Consider the following 16,030-nt stretch of genomic DNA (forward strand, 5'->3'; position numbering starts at 1 on the left):
CCAAAAGCGTCTGCCCGGGCCGCGCAGGCACAACCTGGAGCCACCCGCGCCCACCTGGTGGCGCGAGCTGGCTGCATTAGGCATTTCTTTTCCAACTTGAACTTTCGATCTTCTGAACTCCCCATTAAAGGAGGGCGAACATTCCAAACAAATAGAGGGGAGTGGGTGTATAAACGAGGAAACAAAATGTATCTATGGTGTGCAGTGTTTTTTGCACCACAACGCGTGAAGGTGCAGAGCAGCCGTCGCAATGCCACGCCAGATGGCCGGCGCTTTACGCGTAGCCGTACAGGATGTGGCCGCGCTTGCGCAGCGCGTTCACGACGTCCGACGCCGTCACCGTCTTCTTGCGCGCATACTCGGTGTACGCGGTGCTGGAGCGCACGACGTCCTCGACGTAGGCCTTCAGCACGCGGCGCACCTCCTCGTAGATCTCACTCGAGATGCGCTTCACGCCGCCACGGCGGGCCATGCGGCGGATGGAGCCGCGGGTGATGCCGCGGATGTTGTCGCGGAGCACCTTCTTCTGGCGCTTCTGGCTGCCCTTGGCATCAGCGGAGCGCTTTCCCTTGGCCATGTTTGCTGTGTGGAAAGAGAAAAAAGAGGTGGTCTGGTGGATGAAGTAGAGCGAACTGAAAAAACCGTGAGAGCGACGAAACTGCGTGGGTGCGCGCGAGGAGCCGCGAAAAAAAAAAGGAGAGATGGAATACGCCGAAGAGGGAGAAGAACGGGGGAAAGTTAAACACCCACGCAAACGCCAGTTGCTTCCCTCCTTGGACAACTGCGTGACAAAGAAAAGCTACAAGACGATCAATAGACCGTGACGCTGCCAACCGCTTTTATCAGAAGCACCACCAGCCACTACACAGAGATACATTAAGAGGCACTTGATTCGTATTGCTACTACTATTATTATCGTGTGATGTACGCATCACCAGCTGCATAAACAGCCCATCTCTTGAGGAGTGTATATATTTGCCTCATAAAAAGAAAGCTACCAGTTTTTCTTTACAAATAACAGTAAGGCAGTGCCAACTAGATGCTGTGCTGCGTTGATCCCTCTCTCGTATTGCGACAGCGCATCAGCGCAGACTATTCGGCCCTTACGATGGTGAAGCCCCCGGTGCGATCAGGCTCTACGTGGGCAGAAGTCAGGACAACAATCAGTTGCCCAGTCCCCACATACCCCTTCCTTTTCGCGTACGCTACACCCAACGAAACACGGTCTTCCTTGCCCTCATCGTGGCCGAGCTTGTCGGCGTCGAAGAAGACGCTCTCCACGCTCTGCGTGACGTTCAGCTGGCGGCACGTCTGCAGGCGCGTCGTTACGCACACAATCGGGCAGTTCGGCCGGTACTTCGCCACCAGACGAGCGCTGCGGCCGGTGTTGCTCAGCACCACCATCACCTTCGCCTTCGTCTCGTACACGGAGTTCACGGCACTGCTGCAAACGGCCTCCTCCGCGCTCATCGGGATCGTCTGCAGCTTCTTGATGCTGTTGAAGAACACGTACTCGTTCATGGCGCTCTGCGCCTCGAGGCAGATGCGCGCCATGTACTGCACCACCTCATTCGGGTACTTGCCCTTCGCCGTCTCGCCCGACAGCATCACGCAGTCCGCACCGTTGAACACCGCATTGGCCACGTCCGACACCTCCGCACGCGTCGGCCGCGGGTTGAACGTCATGCTCTCCAGCATCTGCGTCGCGCAGATCACAGGCTTGCCCGCAACGTTGCACTTGCTGATCAGGATCTTCTGCGCCACAACCACCTTCTCCGCCGGGATCTCCACGCCAAGGTCGCCACGCGCCACCATGATGCCGTCGCTCTGGTGGATGATCGCGTCGATGTCCTGCACACCCTGGTGGTTCTCGATCTTGCAGATGATCATGATGTCGCGGCCGTTCGGCCCAAGTGCCTTGCGCACCTCCTCCACCTGGTCCGCGCTGCGGATGAAGGACGCGAAGATCATGTCCACGCCCTGCTCCACGCCGAACTGCAGATCGCCGCGGTCCTTCTCCGACACAGCCGGCAGGTCCACGTTGCACCCGGGCAGGTTCACGCCGCGCCGGTCGGCGATCGTGTGCGCGTTCGCCACCGTGCACTTCAGCGTCAGGTCGTCCTCGTGGCTCAGCACGTGCAGGATCAGGATGCCGTCGTCGATGTAGATGTAGCCGCCGGGACGCACCACCTTCGGCAGGTTCGGGTAGTCGATGTAGAACTTGTCCTTCGTGCCCTTGTCCGCGAACGCCGGGTCCGTCGTCACGTAGCACACCGCGCCCTGCTCCATCACCGCCTCCCCGCCCACGAACAGGCCCGTGCGGATCTCCGGCCCCTTCGTGTCCAGCGCGATCGCCACGTGCACGCCCAGCTCCGCGGCGGCCTGGCGCACGTTGTTGATGGTCGTCTGGTGGTACTCGTGCGAGCCGTGCGAGAAGTTCATGCGCGCCACGGACATGCCGCTTGTCATCAGCTGTTTTAGCGCCACCACATGTTGGGTGCTGGGACCGACGGTGCAGATGATGCGGTTGGCGCGGTAGATTGGTGAAGAGTGGTAGATGGAGAGTGTCAGATTGTGCCCCACCGGGGAGAGGCGGACACACCGCGCGCGAAGCATTAGTATGTGTGTTTTAATTACGATGATTATTATGAATGTTGAAGTTCAGCGCATGGGAAAAGAAACGAAAACAAAACGGAGCGATGCATGCTGAGTCGGAAAGCGAATTTGGGTGGTTCTCTCCGCTCACGGAATCTGGCGACGCTTCCTACGGTCTAGCGCATAAACAGGATCGCGTAAAAAGAAGTGTCGCACAGTTTTTCTTCGTCGGTGTTGTTGGGAAGGTAACAAGAAAAGTCAGATCAAAACAGGACAAAGAAGAATAGAGAAATCTGGGGGAAGAAAAAAGAGAGGAAAGGCGTGATGAAGCTCAAAGCAGGGTAGTGATCGCGCCAAAGGAGAACGCCACGCATGCGGAGAGATACACAAACGTGAAAGAATTTTACTGAGTCTTGAACAGATTATCAGCGTGCCTAACTTGAAAGGGAAAAAGAACAGCACAAAAACGCTGCCTCATGGTCCTTCATTTTCATGCTGCCGAAAGAAATCTCCTTTGCTCTTTTGTCTTCTTGACTCAAAACGCACAGCATTCAATCTGTCTTTCGACCTAAGCAATACGGTGGAAAGAGAAAATAACTGCCGAGCCGCAAATATCATCGTTTCTGTGCTCATTAGAATTGGATTGCTTTTCCTTTGGCCGTTAATGCATGTACGACTACGGACGTCACTTTTTTTTATTCATGGGAATCTGAAGCGCACACGTGCCCTTCACTTCGTCTCCAAGTGACACGACAGCCGAGTCTGTTAGCGAGGGTTCTTTACGTGCAATCGTCTACTTTCTGAAAATGGTAAAAAAACGCACCACATCGTCTTTTGATTCTTTATCTCACGAAGAAAGAAGGGCATTCGCCGGCTTTCTATTTGTTGCTTTGCTCTTGGACAGTGAAGAGGGGGGAAAAAAGAAAGGTGGAAAGTTCGTTCTCAAATCAGAAAACGTTAACGTACAAGCAAATGTAAAGGGGGAGAGAAAACGAAAGTTTTCTTTTTTATTTATTCCATCTCACTTTATTTTTCTCCTTAGCTTACCATACAGGGAATGGGGATGCGGCGAGGGACATGCAGGGGTATAAGTGTCAAAGATCATGTTTACATTATTCACCGCAAGGAAGGGCTTTTGAGGCACTCGGTAGAGCACAGATTCGAAGGCAAGAGTCTTGAAACACAAACAAGAAAGATAAGGATGTGTCCTAACCTTCATATATATGATAAGCAAGCAATACAGCGACGAGGATCACAGGAGAAGATCGAAGTCCTTTCACCAACTGATATATCGCCAGGAAGGAGAGAAATAAAGAAACACAACGCTTGAACAGGAGATCGATTTTTTTCCCATTTCTTATTGCTCATGTCGCTCGCTTTCCGCATTGGGGGTAACTTTACGTTGTTGCTTTCCTGCCGCTACATTACCGTCTTCATGGTTTGATCGATCTTGTTCTGTTGGGTTCCATCTTTGGATTTTGTTTTCTCTGTGGTGGGGAATGCATTGGTTATCAGCAAGATGCGTGAGTTCGGTATCCCCCGCAATTCTATAGGCGGCGTTCTTCTTCACGCGACCTTTGAATCAGAAACAACAAAAGAAAAAGAAAGATGATAGGAAAACAAGCGGCCGATAAGTTGAAGAAGCAGCTTCAAGTCGGAACACGTTCGTAAGAGACGGCAAAGGCAGAGGAAACGTTATGAAAAGAAAAATGAGAAACGGGTAAACAAAAGAAAAAGGAAAACTAATGCTTTCCGATTTTAGCACGAAGCAAAAGTCACCCCAAAAAGCACGAGTCGTCAAAACGCTAACAAGCAAAAAAAAAAATCGCTACGTCCTTGCTCGTAAGCAAAACAAAAATATTTTTGGTTGCACGTCGTTTGCTTCTTTGTTATGTTTCTCGAAAACTTCGCCTCTTTCTATCTTGTCAGCAACGTCAACATGGATGGAGCCGCGCTTAGTCTACGAGAAGAATACGTGTCTGGTTGGCATAACCCTTCACCCTGTGGTCAGCGTGGATGGCCACACAGAAGTCACCGGGCTGGACGTAGCCCTTCGACTTCGCGTACGCTACACCCAACGAAACACGGTCTTCCTTGCCCTCATCGTGGCCGAGCTTGTCGGCGTCGAAGAAGACGCTCTCCACGCTCTGCGTGACGTTCAGCTGGCGGCACGTCTGCAGGCGCGTCGTTACGCACACAATCGGGCAGTTCGGCCGGTACTTCGCCACCAGACGAGCGCTGCGGCCGGTGTTGCTCAGCACCACCATCACCTTCGCCTTCGTCTCGTACACGGAGTTCACGGCACTGCTGCAAACGGCCTCCTCCGCGCTCATCGGGATCGTCTGCAGCTTCTTGATGCTGTTGAAGAACACGTACTCGTTCATGGCGCTCTGCGCCTCGAGGCAGATGCGCGCCATGTACTGCACCACCTCATTCGGGTACTTGCCCTTCGCCGTCTCGCCCGACAGCATCACGCAGTCCGCACCGTTGAACACCGCATTGGCCACGTCCGACACCTCCGCACGCGTCGGCCGCGGGTTGAACGTCATGCTCTCCAGCATCTGCGTCGCGCAGATCACAGGCTTGCCCGCAACGTTGCACTTGCTGATCAGGATCTTCTGCGCCACAACCACCTTCTCCGCCGGGATCTCCACGCCAAGGTCGCCACGCGCCACCATGATGCCGTCGCTCTGGTGGATGATCGCGTCGATGTCCTGCACACCCTGGTGGTTCTCGATCTTGCAGATGATCATGATGTCGCGGCCGTTCGGCCCAAGTGCCTTGCGCACCTCCTCCACCTGGTCCGCGCTGCGGATGAAGGACGCGAAGATCATGTCCACGCCCTGCTCCACGCCGAACTGCAGATCGCCGCGGTCCTTCTCCGACACAGCCGGCAGGTCCACGTTGCACCCGGGCAGGTTCACGCCGCGCCGGTCGGCGATCGTGTGCGCGTTCGCCACCGTGCACTTCAGCGTCAGGTCGTCCTCGTGGCTCAGCACGTGCAGGATCAGGATGCCGTCGTCGATGTAGATGTAGCCGCCGGGACGCACCACCTTCGGCAGGTTCGGGTAGTCGATGTAGAACTTGTCCTTCGTGCCCTTGTCCGCGAACGCCGGGTCCGTCGTCACGTAGCACACCGCGCCCTGCTCCATCACCGCCTCCCCGCCCACGAACAGGCCCGTGCGGATCTCCGGCCCCTTCGTGTCCAGCGCGATCGCCACGTGCACGCCCAGCTCCGCGGCGGCCTGGCGCACGTTGTTGATGGTTGTCTGGTGGTACTCGTGCGAGCCGTGCGAGAAGTTCATGCGTGCCACGGACATGCCGCTCTGGATCAAAGCCTTCAGTGCCTCGACACTCTGCGTACTGGGGCCGATGGTGCAGATGATGCGGTTGGCGCGGTAGTTCGCCAACGGCTCAAAGATGGAGAGCGTCAGGTTATGGGCGAGCTGCGACATTGTGAAAGGTATTATTGTTTCTTTTGTGGGTGTTTGTGTGTAGCTCACAAAGTGTATGAGAAGGAATAGAAAGGAATTGTTGATGTCCGGAGTGGAAGAGGAAGGAAGACGATGGCAGTAAAACTACTAACTTTGTCGATAAGTGCGGCATCAGCAGTTGACGTGTGAGGTGGAGGGAGAGTCATGAAAAAAGAGGGAGAGAGATCGGGAGAGAAGGGTTTTGCGTTGAAGAGATGTGCGCAGGTAAGAAAAAAAAAAGATGATGCGTCGCTGCGCTTTTTATAGTCTTTTTAATGTGAACAGTGATTCACCTTTCGAAATAATACAAGTCGTCGAAGTAGGTACAATCGAGACGCCTGTATAGGTCAACACAAAGGCAGCCAGTGCTCCTTCGCAAACCTCATTGGCTTTGTTACGAACTGTTGTGACGGTTCGCTCCACTGTCGATGCGCACAGGGAAAGACAATACGTATCATACGCAAGAGCGAAGGAAGGACAAAATAGCTGATAGAGAAGTCAAGAGCAGATGGTGGGGCCGATATGTTGGAAAGAAGGGAAAAAGCATGATAATAATAAGCAACGCCCAGCTCGACACCTTTTGTTGTTGTGCATCGGACACAGTGGTTTTCCCCGTTTCAATCAGCAAAAAGAGGAGAAGAAGTATGCATACATGGGCTGGAAGAAAACCTCTCACGAAACACGTCGGGTCGTGGGTGCGACACGGGTTTGTAGGCGCGCTGACGCGTCGTCCGATTCGGCGTTGCGTGTGCGAAGTGTTTCGAAGTTCACATGGCAAAACACGGAGGCGATGTCCGCCACTTGACCGCCCTTTTGGTGCCGAACAGGAATGGCGTGAAAGCCACAGCGCAGCACGTTCACAGGCAGGCAGGACGTGCACACTTCGCAGGTGCTGCCGTTGGCTGCACGGGCCACGATCTTGATACACAGCACATCCAGCTCCTTGTACTCACCGCGCAGCTTCACTGTTTCGTTCCACTGCGGGTACACAGAGGCGGGGGTTACGGGCATCTCCACTGGAGAGAGGGTCCCGTGGATCCACACGCGCAACGACAGGTGCGTCGCCTCGACGCCGTCAAAGGTGGTGTGCAGGTGCGAGCCGCAGATTATGCGCAGCACGAGCACAAAGGGGCTTGCTTGAGCCTCCAGCCCCACATCGCGCAGATACGGCGGCTTCAGCACGTACCCACAGCCGCCGTTTTGATGACCAAAGAAGCCCTCATTCACGCGCAGAAAGTCATCGCGTGTCTGCCAGTTGAGCGCGACCATCTGGCAGCCCACCCGCCACATTGGCATCGGGTCGTAGTTGGAGGAGTCGATACGGGTGCCGAGGGGGTAGGTGCGGGCGAGCATGCGACTGTTCTGTCGTGCGAAGTTCACCGGCTCTACGATGCCGAGACGCCCTGCCTCGCCCTCCGTGAAGCTCTCGACGTGGTACGGCTGCTCCTGCGCCCCCCACGTGGACGTGCTGACGGAGCCGATGGAGGCGCAGGCAGAGAGGGTCGAACCCGGGCCGCGCGGTGAACTTCGCCGGTCAGGGCGAATGCCGCTGCCCGTCGTGTCCTTCACCTCCTCCACGCCCGCCGCGTTCATCTTCCATTTCACAAGAATTTTGCCTCTCAGCTTCGCCGGGGTGTAGGCCGACACGTTTTGCTTCGATACAAAGAGGCGATCTCCAAAGACGTCGTGCATTATCTCCGCCATTCGATTTGTCTGCTCCCCGCTCGTGTGCACCTCCAGCGAGACGATCACTGGAAACTCCCGCGGATTCCACGGCGCGTTCGCCTCCGTCTCGGGGTTTTGAAAGGCGTGCGCGTCGATGGTGCGGATCACGTCATCGAAGCGAATCTTGGAGGTCATGGTGTGCCCATGGTACACGATGGGCTGCCCCTCTGGCCCATCCCAGCAGTCTATCTCCACGCAGCGGCAACCGGCGCGGAGGACGTCGCGGTAGGTACTGCAGGAGCTCGCCGAGTTCAGTTGATTGCCCAGCAGGTAGGTGTTGTGGGAACTGCTGATGTAGTAGTGATTGAGGGGAAAGTCCATAACGTCGGCCACGCGCAGCTGACGCGGGTCCACCACACAGTTGTGCTCTGGGTGGAGTAAAAATGCGGTGAAGATCGTCATGTTCAGACGCTCCGCTTGACGATTGGTGAAGAGGTGAAAGAGAGCTGCGCAGCGCATCGGGGTCGTGCTGCCGCCGACGTCGTTCTTCACGCAAAACTGCGTAAACTCCTGCGCGGACATACCGTTCTGCGCGTCCGCCACCTCCGCCGTGTATATTTTTTTGATCACATCAATCTCATTGAAGAGGATAAAGAGGGTGCGAAACTCCTCAAAGTCGAGGTAGGTATTGTTGTTGGAATCGCATACGCGGAAACGGCTCGCGAAATCATCCGGGGGTATGTAACCGAAAAGGCTGTTAAACAGCGCGGAGACTTCGTTGAAGGAGAGCGTGGACTTGCCGTGCAGAGCCGCGGACGACCAGTACCGTGCGATGCTCACATCCGCTACGTTGGTGCGGCTCTCGGCTAAGTACAACCGCCGCCGCTTCTCGAGGAAGTCCAGCCACGTTCCGCGGTCGAGCTCCGTGCTGCAGATCAAATACCACGACCAGCCAAATTGAGTCACCACCTCCAGACAGTGCTGGAATTGGCTCAGGCGAGCTTTGTGGCACACGATGTCTGAGCGCGGCAATGCGTGAACTGCCCGTATGTTCGCGAACAGCAACGAGCTGTGCTTGTCTGACGCTGGGAGGTACTGCAGTCCGTCGTTCATGTTCGAAAACAGCACGATTATCTTCTTGAGCGTGTAAGACTTTGTGATCCGCAGCATCGGCACGCCTTTGCCATGCAGGTCGCTCACAAGGTCATTGTAGCTCCGCTCAGCGCTAGAGTCACACGAGTAGTCACCTGACCAGGATGACGACATGGATGTTGCGAGACGGAGAAAAGAAGAAAGAAGAGGGAAAAAAAAACAATAGCTATATGGAGAAGGTAATTATTCTTTCTTTTGATGTTATTGCTCTTCTTTCTCTTCCGTTACGAGTGTCGCTGCCTCACATATGGTTGATCCCGCTAGTCGCAGCTACAAGAAAAATGGAGTTTGTGTTTTGCTACAGCCCGTCCAACAACTGGAAAAAAAGGGCAAACAAGAAAAAACAGAAAACGGCAGGAAAACCAAAAAGACGGTCAAAAGGACCCCTTTCTAGAAGAAAGATCAACTTTTCCTTCTCTGTTCTCTTTATCGTGGAAGAAGACGCTTTATGCTGTGTTCTCCGAGTGTCCCGAAGGATCTATTCAATGCAAGAATAGCCCGTTACACTGGGCTTAGCGAGAATAAAACACTCGAAAAAGAGAAAATAGTAAACAGAAAATTATATAGAATAACAACAATGACAAAGGCAATAGAAATCACTGACGCGAAGAAACTCCGCACTTCTTCATCACAGTGCTGCCAGAAGCTGTGCAGCGAAGAAGGCACCAAACAAAAATGAGCGGAAATGTTGGAGAGAGAGGGGGGAGAACAGAAAAAGAGTTGAAAGGTTGTTGTTGTTGTTTTTTAGAGATGTGTACGATAATAATAATAACACGAAAGAAAGAAAGCGGGACCTCGGATATGATTCCTTGTGGGGTGAAGTTTTCCTGCCGTTGACCGTGGAAAAGCTCAGTACGTCGCCGCGATATTGAGATCCTCCCTCTCGAGCCGTGTAGTATAAAGGGGTAAATACCCAACAAAGAGGGTACGCCCATCCGAAAAGCAACCCACACAAAAAAGGAGCTACTGTTTTTTTCCTATGCATTGTCTCATTTTCTTTTCATTTTACATGTATTCGCTGCGTTATTCGCTATCGACACGACCGTGCAGGCACCCTTGGCTGCTGACTTCGGTCCTTTCGAGAACACCTTTTCTCCTTTCGAGTAGGAAGCGGCACGCAGTGGAAGAACTGCTCTGCTGCACGCTCTCAGCACTTGAGAAACCTACATGTTACCTATAGCGCTACTCCGCAGCCTTCATCTGTGGTCGTCTCTTCCTCTTTTCGTACTAAGCGGTATGCTTACCTCCCCCCAACACACACACATACAAACGCGCAAAGAGGATATCTTACAAAGATGCCAAGAGCCAGTTAAGGAAGAGCAACGATAAAGTTCGTAACCGGAGAAAACAGGCCAAAGCGCACCATGGCCATGAAACCGAAACAAAACAGAAAAAGAGAAGAATTAAGGCGCAATTCCACGAATCCTTATCGACATCAACAACACCACCGAAGAAGAGCGCGCATCTAAGCGCTTAGCCGATCGCAAAACGATAGAAAAAGAACAAGGAAGAGAGAGAGAAAAAAGTAGACGTGAGAAAAGAGTTTGCGAAACATCGGTGTTCGCCCAGTAAGTGTTACTTCTCAGAAAAACAAAACAAAAGAAAAGAAACCCATCAGCGAGCCAGCTAGACGTTCACAAAAAAAAAAATGCTCGAATTGAAAGTGAGCAGGAGGATTTCAGAAAAGGGGAAAAGAGGAAAAAGAATGCGAAGTGCAGAACACCTCTTCAGTTTTTTTCTTTTTACTCCGTGCTAAAAGTGCACCACGGACTTGATGGCGTCCAGCAGCTTGTGCTCGTTCGGCAGATACAGCCGCTCGTGCAACGGAAACGGTGTGTCGAGGCCGCACACACGCGTCGGTGGGGCCTCCAAAGAAAGGAAGCAGTCCTCCGTAATGCTAGAGACAAGCTCAGCGCCGTACCCACTCGTCTTGGGAGCCTCATGCGTGATAATCACTTTCCCTGTCTTCTGCACCGATTTGGCCACCAGCTCACGGTCCCACGGCAGTAGGCTGCGCAAATCGATCAGCTCCACCGAGATGCCCTCCTTTTTGGCCATCTCTGCCGCCTTGGCCGCCACGTACACCTGCGAGCCGTACGTCACCATTGTCAGGTCGCGCCCCTCCATCAGCACGCGCCCCTTGCCCAGTGGCAGCGTGTAGTAGTCCGGGTTGACCTCCTCCACCGCGCTGCGGTACAAAATCTTCGGCTCAAAAAAGAGGCAGGGGTCGTTCTCCTCCATGCACTTCAGCATCAGCCCCTTCGCCTCCGACGGCGTCGACGGCATGACGATCTTCAGACCCGGGCAGTGGCTGAAGTAGGCCTCCACGCTTTGCGAGTGGTAGAGGCCGCCGTGTCCGACGGCGGAGCACGGGGCTCGGATGAGCATGCCGCACTGGTAGCTGCCCCCGGTGCGAAAGCGATACTTCGCCGCTTCATTCACGATTTGGTCAAATGCGGGGAATATGTAGTCCGAAAACTGCACCTCCGCGATGGGGTGCCACCCTACGGCCGCCATGCCCACTGCAAAGCCCACGATCCCCTGCTCCGTCAGCGGGGAGTTGAAGACCTTGTGCGCCCCGTGCTTCTTGCGCAGATCGAGGGAGCAGCGGAAGACACCGCCAAACGCCACGTCCTCGCCGAGCAGCACCGTCTTCTCCTTGGAGAGGGCGTGGTCGAGGCCGGAGTTAATGGCCTGGAAAAGGTTCATTTTGATTCCGTTCCGCGTCGCCTCCTCTTCACCGGCGACCGGAGGGAAACGAAACTCGCCCGGCTGCATGCTGGCGTGGCGCTTGGCCGCGGTGGCGGCGTTTCTGCCTACGCCGGCGAGAAGTAAACTGGGGAAGACACGACGCATGTGGATCGCTAAATGGTAAAGACGAAGACGGTGATTGGAGCTACACGTCCTTTTGGCAGAGAGAACACGTAGTGGAGAGAGAGAAGGGGGGATCGAACACGTGTCATGGAATCAGTGGAACACCTTCCGCACCAAATAGCACGTCGTGATGAGAAAGAAGCAAAGAGAAGCACGAGAACGACAGCCTTTACGAGCTCCGCTTTCTCGGCGTAAGCTGCCACCATCGTCACAGGATCGTCATAAAGAGCATGCCTCGTGTGTTTCGTCAGGGGGGATATTTTTAAATGGGAATTGTGTTGTCATTGGAAACGTAAGCAGATGAAGATTGGTGTGCCGCGAGTGAACGGAAGAGAGGAGCGACCCCAACTGCAACAAACAGTCATCGTTCAGCTCCTGTTCCTCTCTCGCTCGCTCGCTCTCTTGTCTATTCTATTGATACAAGGCGAAGTTAAGCTGCTGGGCGACGGTGTGGACGGCCTCAGCGGTGGAGACACGGTACGAGATCCCCGCCGTGCCTGCCACGCTTTGTTCACGCAGCGGTGACGCGTCACGCAACGAGACGGCGGCATCGTCGTCCTCGTCGTCTTCCAGTTCATTCACAATATCGGCCACGCTCCTCGCAGTCGCAGCAGCTGTTCGCGTGTTCGACGACGGTGGTGGTAGTGGGCCACGCACATCCGAAAAGGGCGGTGAAGCGGGTGGTGAACGTGAGCGCGGGAGTGTCGACGTCGACGAGTCTCGCTCTGCTGACATCTCCACCGGTGTGACGTTCTCTTCTTCCTGTTCTGCTGCAGCTGTTGCTGCCCCTGCGGGCTCCGTTACATCGGAGGCGACACTCGAGTTCGACTCGGACTCTAACGCCAGTTGCTGTAGAAGGGTGTAGGAGGGGCCGACCGCATCCGGAGGCGCAGCTGGCCGCGTCGGTGGACGGTACCTCGCCACAATCTCCTCCACGCGACGGCTGTCACGTGCCGCGGGTGGTGAAGTGAGCTCGACTGCGTGCGGGCTTGGTGAGGGCCCGTAGTTTGATGTGCGATGCACAGAGGAGGGCCGCGCCGTGGAGGAAGACGCGTCGCGTTTGTGCGACGCACGTAGGCGTTTCTCGGCTGCAGAAATGGCGATGAGAGCCGCGTACGCAGCGGGATCAAACGGCTCTGCGGCCTTCGCCGTCGTGCTTCCGCCGCGTCGAATTGGTGCTGATTTGGCGCCGTGAAACATTGAGAAGGCCAGCGCGTAGGTGTTTGTGCAACCCCTCCTTTGTAATGTCCCCTTTAATTCTTTGCTTGTTTGACTGAAGGGGCGGTCACATCGAACCTCTACATAAGAATCACTCACGCCCTTGTTGATCTGCATTGATAGCAAAAAGAAAAACGGTAGAGAGCAAAAAGGGATAGAACGAGGCGCTTCTTTTCTTTTTTTGTTGTTTCCGCTATTGCTGTTGTGTGTGTGTGTGTGTGTGTGTAACGCAGAGACAAGAAATGCATGGGAAGAGGACGCAACGGGTACCCGTTGCGCTGCCGTGTTTCTGTAGACCGTAGGAACGCAAGACAAGATGATCGTATCTCCCGACACAACTACAAGGCTCTGCAACTAAAGGGAAACGTGCTTTTTTTCTTTTGCCTCAAATATCTCTTTTCGATTATTACTTCAGAGTCGAAAGAGATAAGTAAATACAGTGTACATGCAATAAAAGGAAAAGTATATATATTGGTGCCGAGAGCGGTGAGAGGGGTAAAGTAGCCAACAGGCCGACGCAAATGGAAAACAGTGATGCAAACGGCTGCTTGCAGCAGTCTTGCACTTAAATATACATGTCGGCATGGGATTTTCACACAGAGTTCTGCGCCTCCTGAAGGGTCCGCTGCTGCTCCCACTTGGAGCGGCGGACGAGGCCAGCTTCGTAGTGGTGCCACCGACCTTGCTCCATCGAGGTGCTGTCCTGCGCACGCAGCAACGACTCATTTCGCCGTTGCCGCTCCGCTTCTCGCGTGGCGCGCTGCACCGCACGCGCCTCCTGCCGCCTCGCCTCCAACTTCTCGTGCAGTTGCATCATGCGCGCCGTCTCCCGGCTCGCCCGCGCCTCCTCCACGGCGGCCTTGTGCTCGGCGCGTTGGGTCTGCTTTGACTGCCGGCGCTGCCGCTGCTGCTCGCGCGCGCTGGCGCACTCCTCTTCCAGGCGATCGCGCTCCGCTTGGGCGTGTGCGCGCGTCGTCGTCACGTACGCGTGACGCGCCTCCATCTCGGCGGCGTCCTCGGCGCGGATGCGCTCCAGCGCCTCGTGGAGCTCCGCGACGGACATGCGGCCCAGTGCTGCATCCACCTCGCCGTCCGCCCACGCACGTCGCCGCTCCTCCCCCATGCGGGCCTTCCGCTCGCGGATGCGCTGCTGCATCACGTGGATCTCCTGAATAAGCAACGCCTGCTGCGTCTGCCGCTCCTCCTTTGCCTCCTGTGCCGCGGCACGCAGATCCTCCGACTCCTGCTTCACCTGCGCTGCCAGCGTGGCCTTCGTGGCGTTCGTCCGCTCCAGCGCCGCTACTCGCTCGTACAGCTGCTGGGTGCGCTGGTGCTGCGCAGCCTGCTCTTGCTGGCGCCGCGCCGCCGCCTCCTCCGACTTCCTGGCCTCCAACTCCTCTTGGTACTTGGTGCGCAAGTTCCGAAAGCGACGTCGACGCAGTTCTGCGGCGTGGGCACTGCGGGTACGTCGCCGCTCCTCCGTCTCGACGGCATCCAGGTGGCGCTGCACCACGCGCATCTCGCGCGCCCGCTCTTCCTCCTCGGCCTGCGCCTGGCGCCATAACTCGTACTCTGTTGCATCGCGGGCGACCACCTCCAACTCCGTCAGTGCCTTTTCCGCGTGGGTGCGCTGGCGGTCTCGCATGCAGGCCTCACGGCGCAACACAGCGGTCGTGGTGGGAACGGTCCGCGAGGTGTTCAGCATGCGGCGCAGCTGCGAGGACGACGGCCGAGGCGTTGTGTCAGCGCTGTCGTTGTTGAATGTTGTGGCGGCGGCTACCGCTGCTGCGGCTCCGACGGCGGTGATGGTGGCCGTGGCGGAAGGCGACGGGCTCGCAGCAGCAGCCGTCGCACCGGGAGAGGCAGCACGCTGGTGGAACGTAAAGCCTATTGGCTTTGTTGGGGCTTTGGCCGCCCTCGGGCGAGAGGGCAGCTGAGCGTCTTTAATTCGCGGCAGCCGCGTCGGCGCCGGGGCCGTCACGGCCATCTCGCACGCTTCATGCGAAGGACGGCGAGCGGGGGCGGAGGTGTGCAGCTGTGGCGGGCGACCCGCTTTCCTGTTAACGGTGTTGGTGGTGGAGGTGGCGCTGCGAGGAGCCTGCGCAGAAGCAGCGGGAGTCTCGCGGAGGAAGGAGTCGGGGGAGGGTCCCGTTGTGCTGGAAATGTGTCTCCGCAGCCACCCGGCGACGTCGCCCCCGGCATCCTTCGCCGCAGCAGCGAGCGGGGCGATGACCTGCTGCTGCACAAACGGGTCATCGTAGGTGGTGCGCCACAACGGGATGGAGAACTGCGTGACGAGGCTTGTGGTGAAGAGGTACTGCAGATACTCGCAGAGGCGGGGATGTGACATACACCCGTCGAGGAGTTCGCAGACCGCCGACTCGCCAAGGGTGTGGTATTGAAAGATGATGAGGTAGGCGATAAGGTACATTGCTGCCCTGTGACTGCCGTTGCGCTTGAAGCAGCTACAGTAGCCCTTAAAAGCCCCGTCGCACAGAGTTGCAAATCGAGACAGGTCGAAGGCGGCATGGCGGACGAGTCTAACTTCCGGTGGCGTCAGCTGTGCGTTGTGGGACAGCTGCTCCTCCACGATGGCCTCAATGGCCACCGCCAATTCTCCTTCGATCGTCCTAGCGGCAGCCTCCGCCGCACAGAGGAGAATACTCCAGACCTCCTTTGCGTTCATCTGAAGAGGAGACTTGCTAGATTAACTCTTGTTTTTCCCTTTCTCTAAAGCGGGTGTTTATTGTGCGGAAAAAGTCGAGGAAGAGAGCAACGTGAATCCGAAAGTCGAAGGAAGAGAGAAGAAAAAAAAGAGGCGACCGCCACCATCGAAGTCTTCACATGACGCATGTTGCAAGTCCCTTCCTGCACCTAAAAAAAAAAAGGGCTGACAGCGGAAAGGGAAGAGCGAAGTACTGCAGTACGAATAAGCAAGCCTAGCTTCAAAAAAAAAAAACGGGGAGGAAAAACTGATACAATAAGCGTGCGCGCCGAAGTGTAGGCGCTCCTCCCTGTGAAGGTGTTTGTTTTAGGGTACTGAAACTCACCCG

At 55.7% G+C, this 16,030-nt stretch overlaps 7 protein-coding genes across 15 annotated transcripts; all 7 read right to left on the bottom strand.

Moving 5' to 3' along the window:
• Positions 1-102: 102 nt before the first annotated feature.
• ABB37_00170 (histone H4) lies at positions 103-659 on the bottom strand. Of its 3 annotated transcripts, none has more exons than XM_015796265.1 (1): positions 103-659. In XM_015796265.1, the coding sequence occupies exon 1, from the start codon at positions 575-577 to the stop codon at positions 275-277; it is 303 nt and encodes a 100-aa protein (XP_015664273.1). In that variant the 5' UTR covers positions 578-659; the 3' UTR covers positions 103-274. The 3 variants fall into 3 exon arrangements, with proteins under 3 accessions (XP_015664273.1, XP_015664272.1, XP_015664271.1); XM_015796264.1 differs by having other exon boundaries at positions 103-633; XM_015796263.1 differs by having other exon boundaries at positions 103-583.
• A 433-nt stretch (positions 660-1,092) lies between these two features.
• Positions 1,093-3,491, bottom strand: ABB37_00171 (pyruvate kinase; the record flags this gene model as incomplete). Of its 3 annotated transcripts, none has more annotated exons than XM_015796268.1 (1): positions 1,093-3,491. In XM_015796268.1, exon 1 carries the CDS (start codon positions 2,614-2,616, stop codon positions 1,093-1,095), a length of 1,524 nt encoding a protein of 507 aa, XP_015664276.1. In that variant the 5' UTR covers positions 2,617-3,491. The 3 variants fall into 3 exon arrangements, with proteins under 3 accessions (XP_015664276.1, XP_015664275.1, XP_015664274.1); XM_015796267.1 differs by having other exon boundaries at positions 1,093-2,889; XM_015796266.1 differs by having other exon boundaries at positions 1,093-2,819.
• A 1,059-nt stretch (positions 3,492-4,550) lies between these two features.
• Positions 4,551-6,181, bottom strand: ABB37_00172 (pyruvate kinase; the record flags this gene model as incomplete). 5 transcript variants are annotated; one of them, XM_015796273.1, is made up of 1 exon in its annotated part: positions 4,551-6,181. In XM_015796273.1, the coding sequence occupies exon 1, from the start codon at positions 6,048-6,050 to the stop codon at positions 4,551-4,553; it is 1,500 nt and encodes a 499-aa protein (XP_015664281.1). In that variant the 5' UTR covers positions 6,051-6,181. The 5 variants fall into 5 exon arrangements, with proteins under 5 accessions (XP_015664281.1, XP_015664280.1, XP_015664279.1 ...); XM_015796272.1 differs by having other exon boundaries at positions 4,551-6,177; XM_015796271.1 differs by having other exon boundaries at positions 4,551-6,174.
• A 559-nt stretch (positions 6,182-6,740) lies between these two features.
• ABB37_00173 (phosphatidylinositol-specific phospholipase-like protein) lies at positions 6,741-9,532 on the bottom strand (the record flags this gene model as incomplete). The annotated part of the gene is made up of 1 exon (XM_015796274.1): positions 6,741-9,532. The coding sequence occupies exon 1, from the start codon at positions 8,997-8,999 to the stop codon at positions 6,741-6,743; it is 2,259 nt and encodes a 752-aa protein (XP_015664282.1). The 5' UTR covers positions 9,000-9,532.
• Positions 9,533-10,637: 1,105 nt separating this feature from the next.
• Positions 10,638-11,791, bottom strand: ABB37_00174 (putative 2-oxoisovalerate dehydrogenase beta subunit mitochondrial precursor; the record flags this gene model as incomplete). The annotated part of the gene is made up of 1 exon (XM_015796275.1): positions 10,638-11,791. Exon 1 carries the CDS (start codon positions 11,739-11,741, stop codon positions 10,638-10,640), a length of 1,104 nt encoding a protein of 367 aa, XP_015664283.1. The 5' UTR covers positions 11,742-11,791.
• Positions 11,792-12,170: 379 nt separating this feature from the next.
• ABB37_00175 (hypothetical protein) lies at positions 12,171-13,089 on the bottom strand (the record flags this gene model as incomplete). Its single annotated transcript, XM_015796276.1, has 1 exon — positions 12,171-13,089. Exon 1 carries the CDS (start codon positions 12,957-12,959, stop codon positions 12,171-12,173), a length of 789 nt encoding a protein of 262 aa, XP_015664284.1. The 5' UTR covers positions 12,960-13,089.
• A 480-nt stretch (positions 13,090-13,569) lies between these two features.
• ABB37_00176 (hypothetical protein) lies at positions 13,570-15,708 on the bottom strand (the record flags this gene model as incomplete). The annotated part of the gene is made up of 1 exon (XM_015796277.1): positions 13,570-15,708. The coding sequence occupies exon 1, from the start codon at positions 15,661-15,663 to the stop codon at positions 13,570-13,572; it is 2,094 nt and encodes a 697-aa protein (XP_015664285.1). The 5' UTR covers positions 15,664-15,708.
• Positions 15,709-16,030: the final 322 nt, after the last annotated feature.

The sequence above is a fragment of the Leptomonas pyrrhocoris genome, assembly GCF_001293395.1.
Source record: "Leptomonas pyrrhocoris isolate H10 chromosome Unknown, whole genome shotgun sequence".
NCBI lineage: Eukaryota > Euglenozoa > Kinetoplastea > Trypanosomatida > Trypanosomatidae > Leptomonas > Leptomonas pyrrhocoris.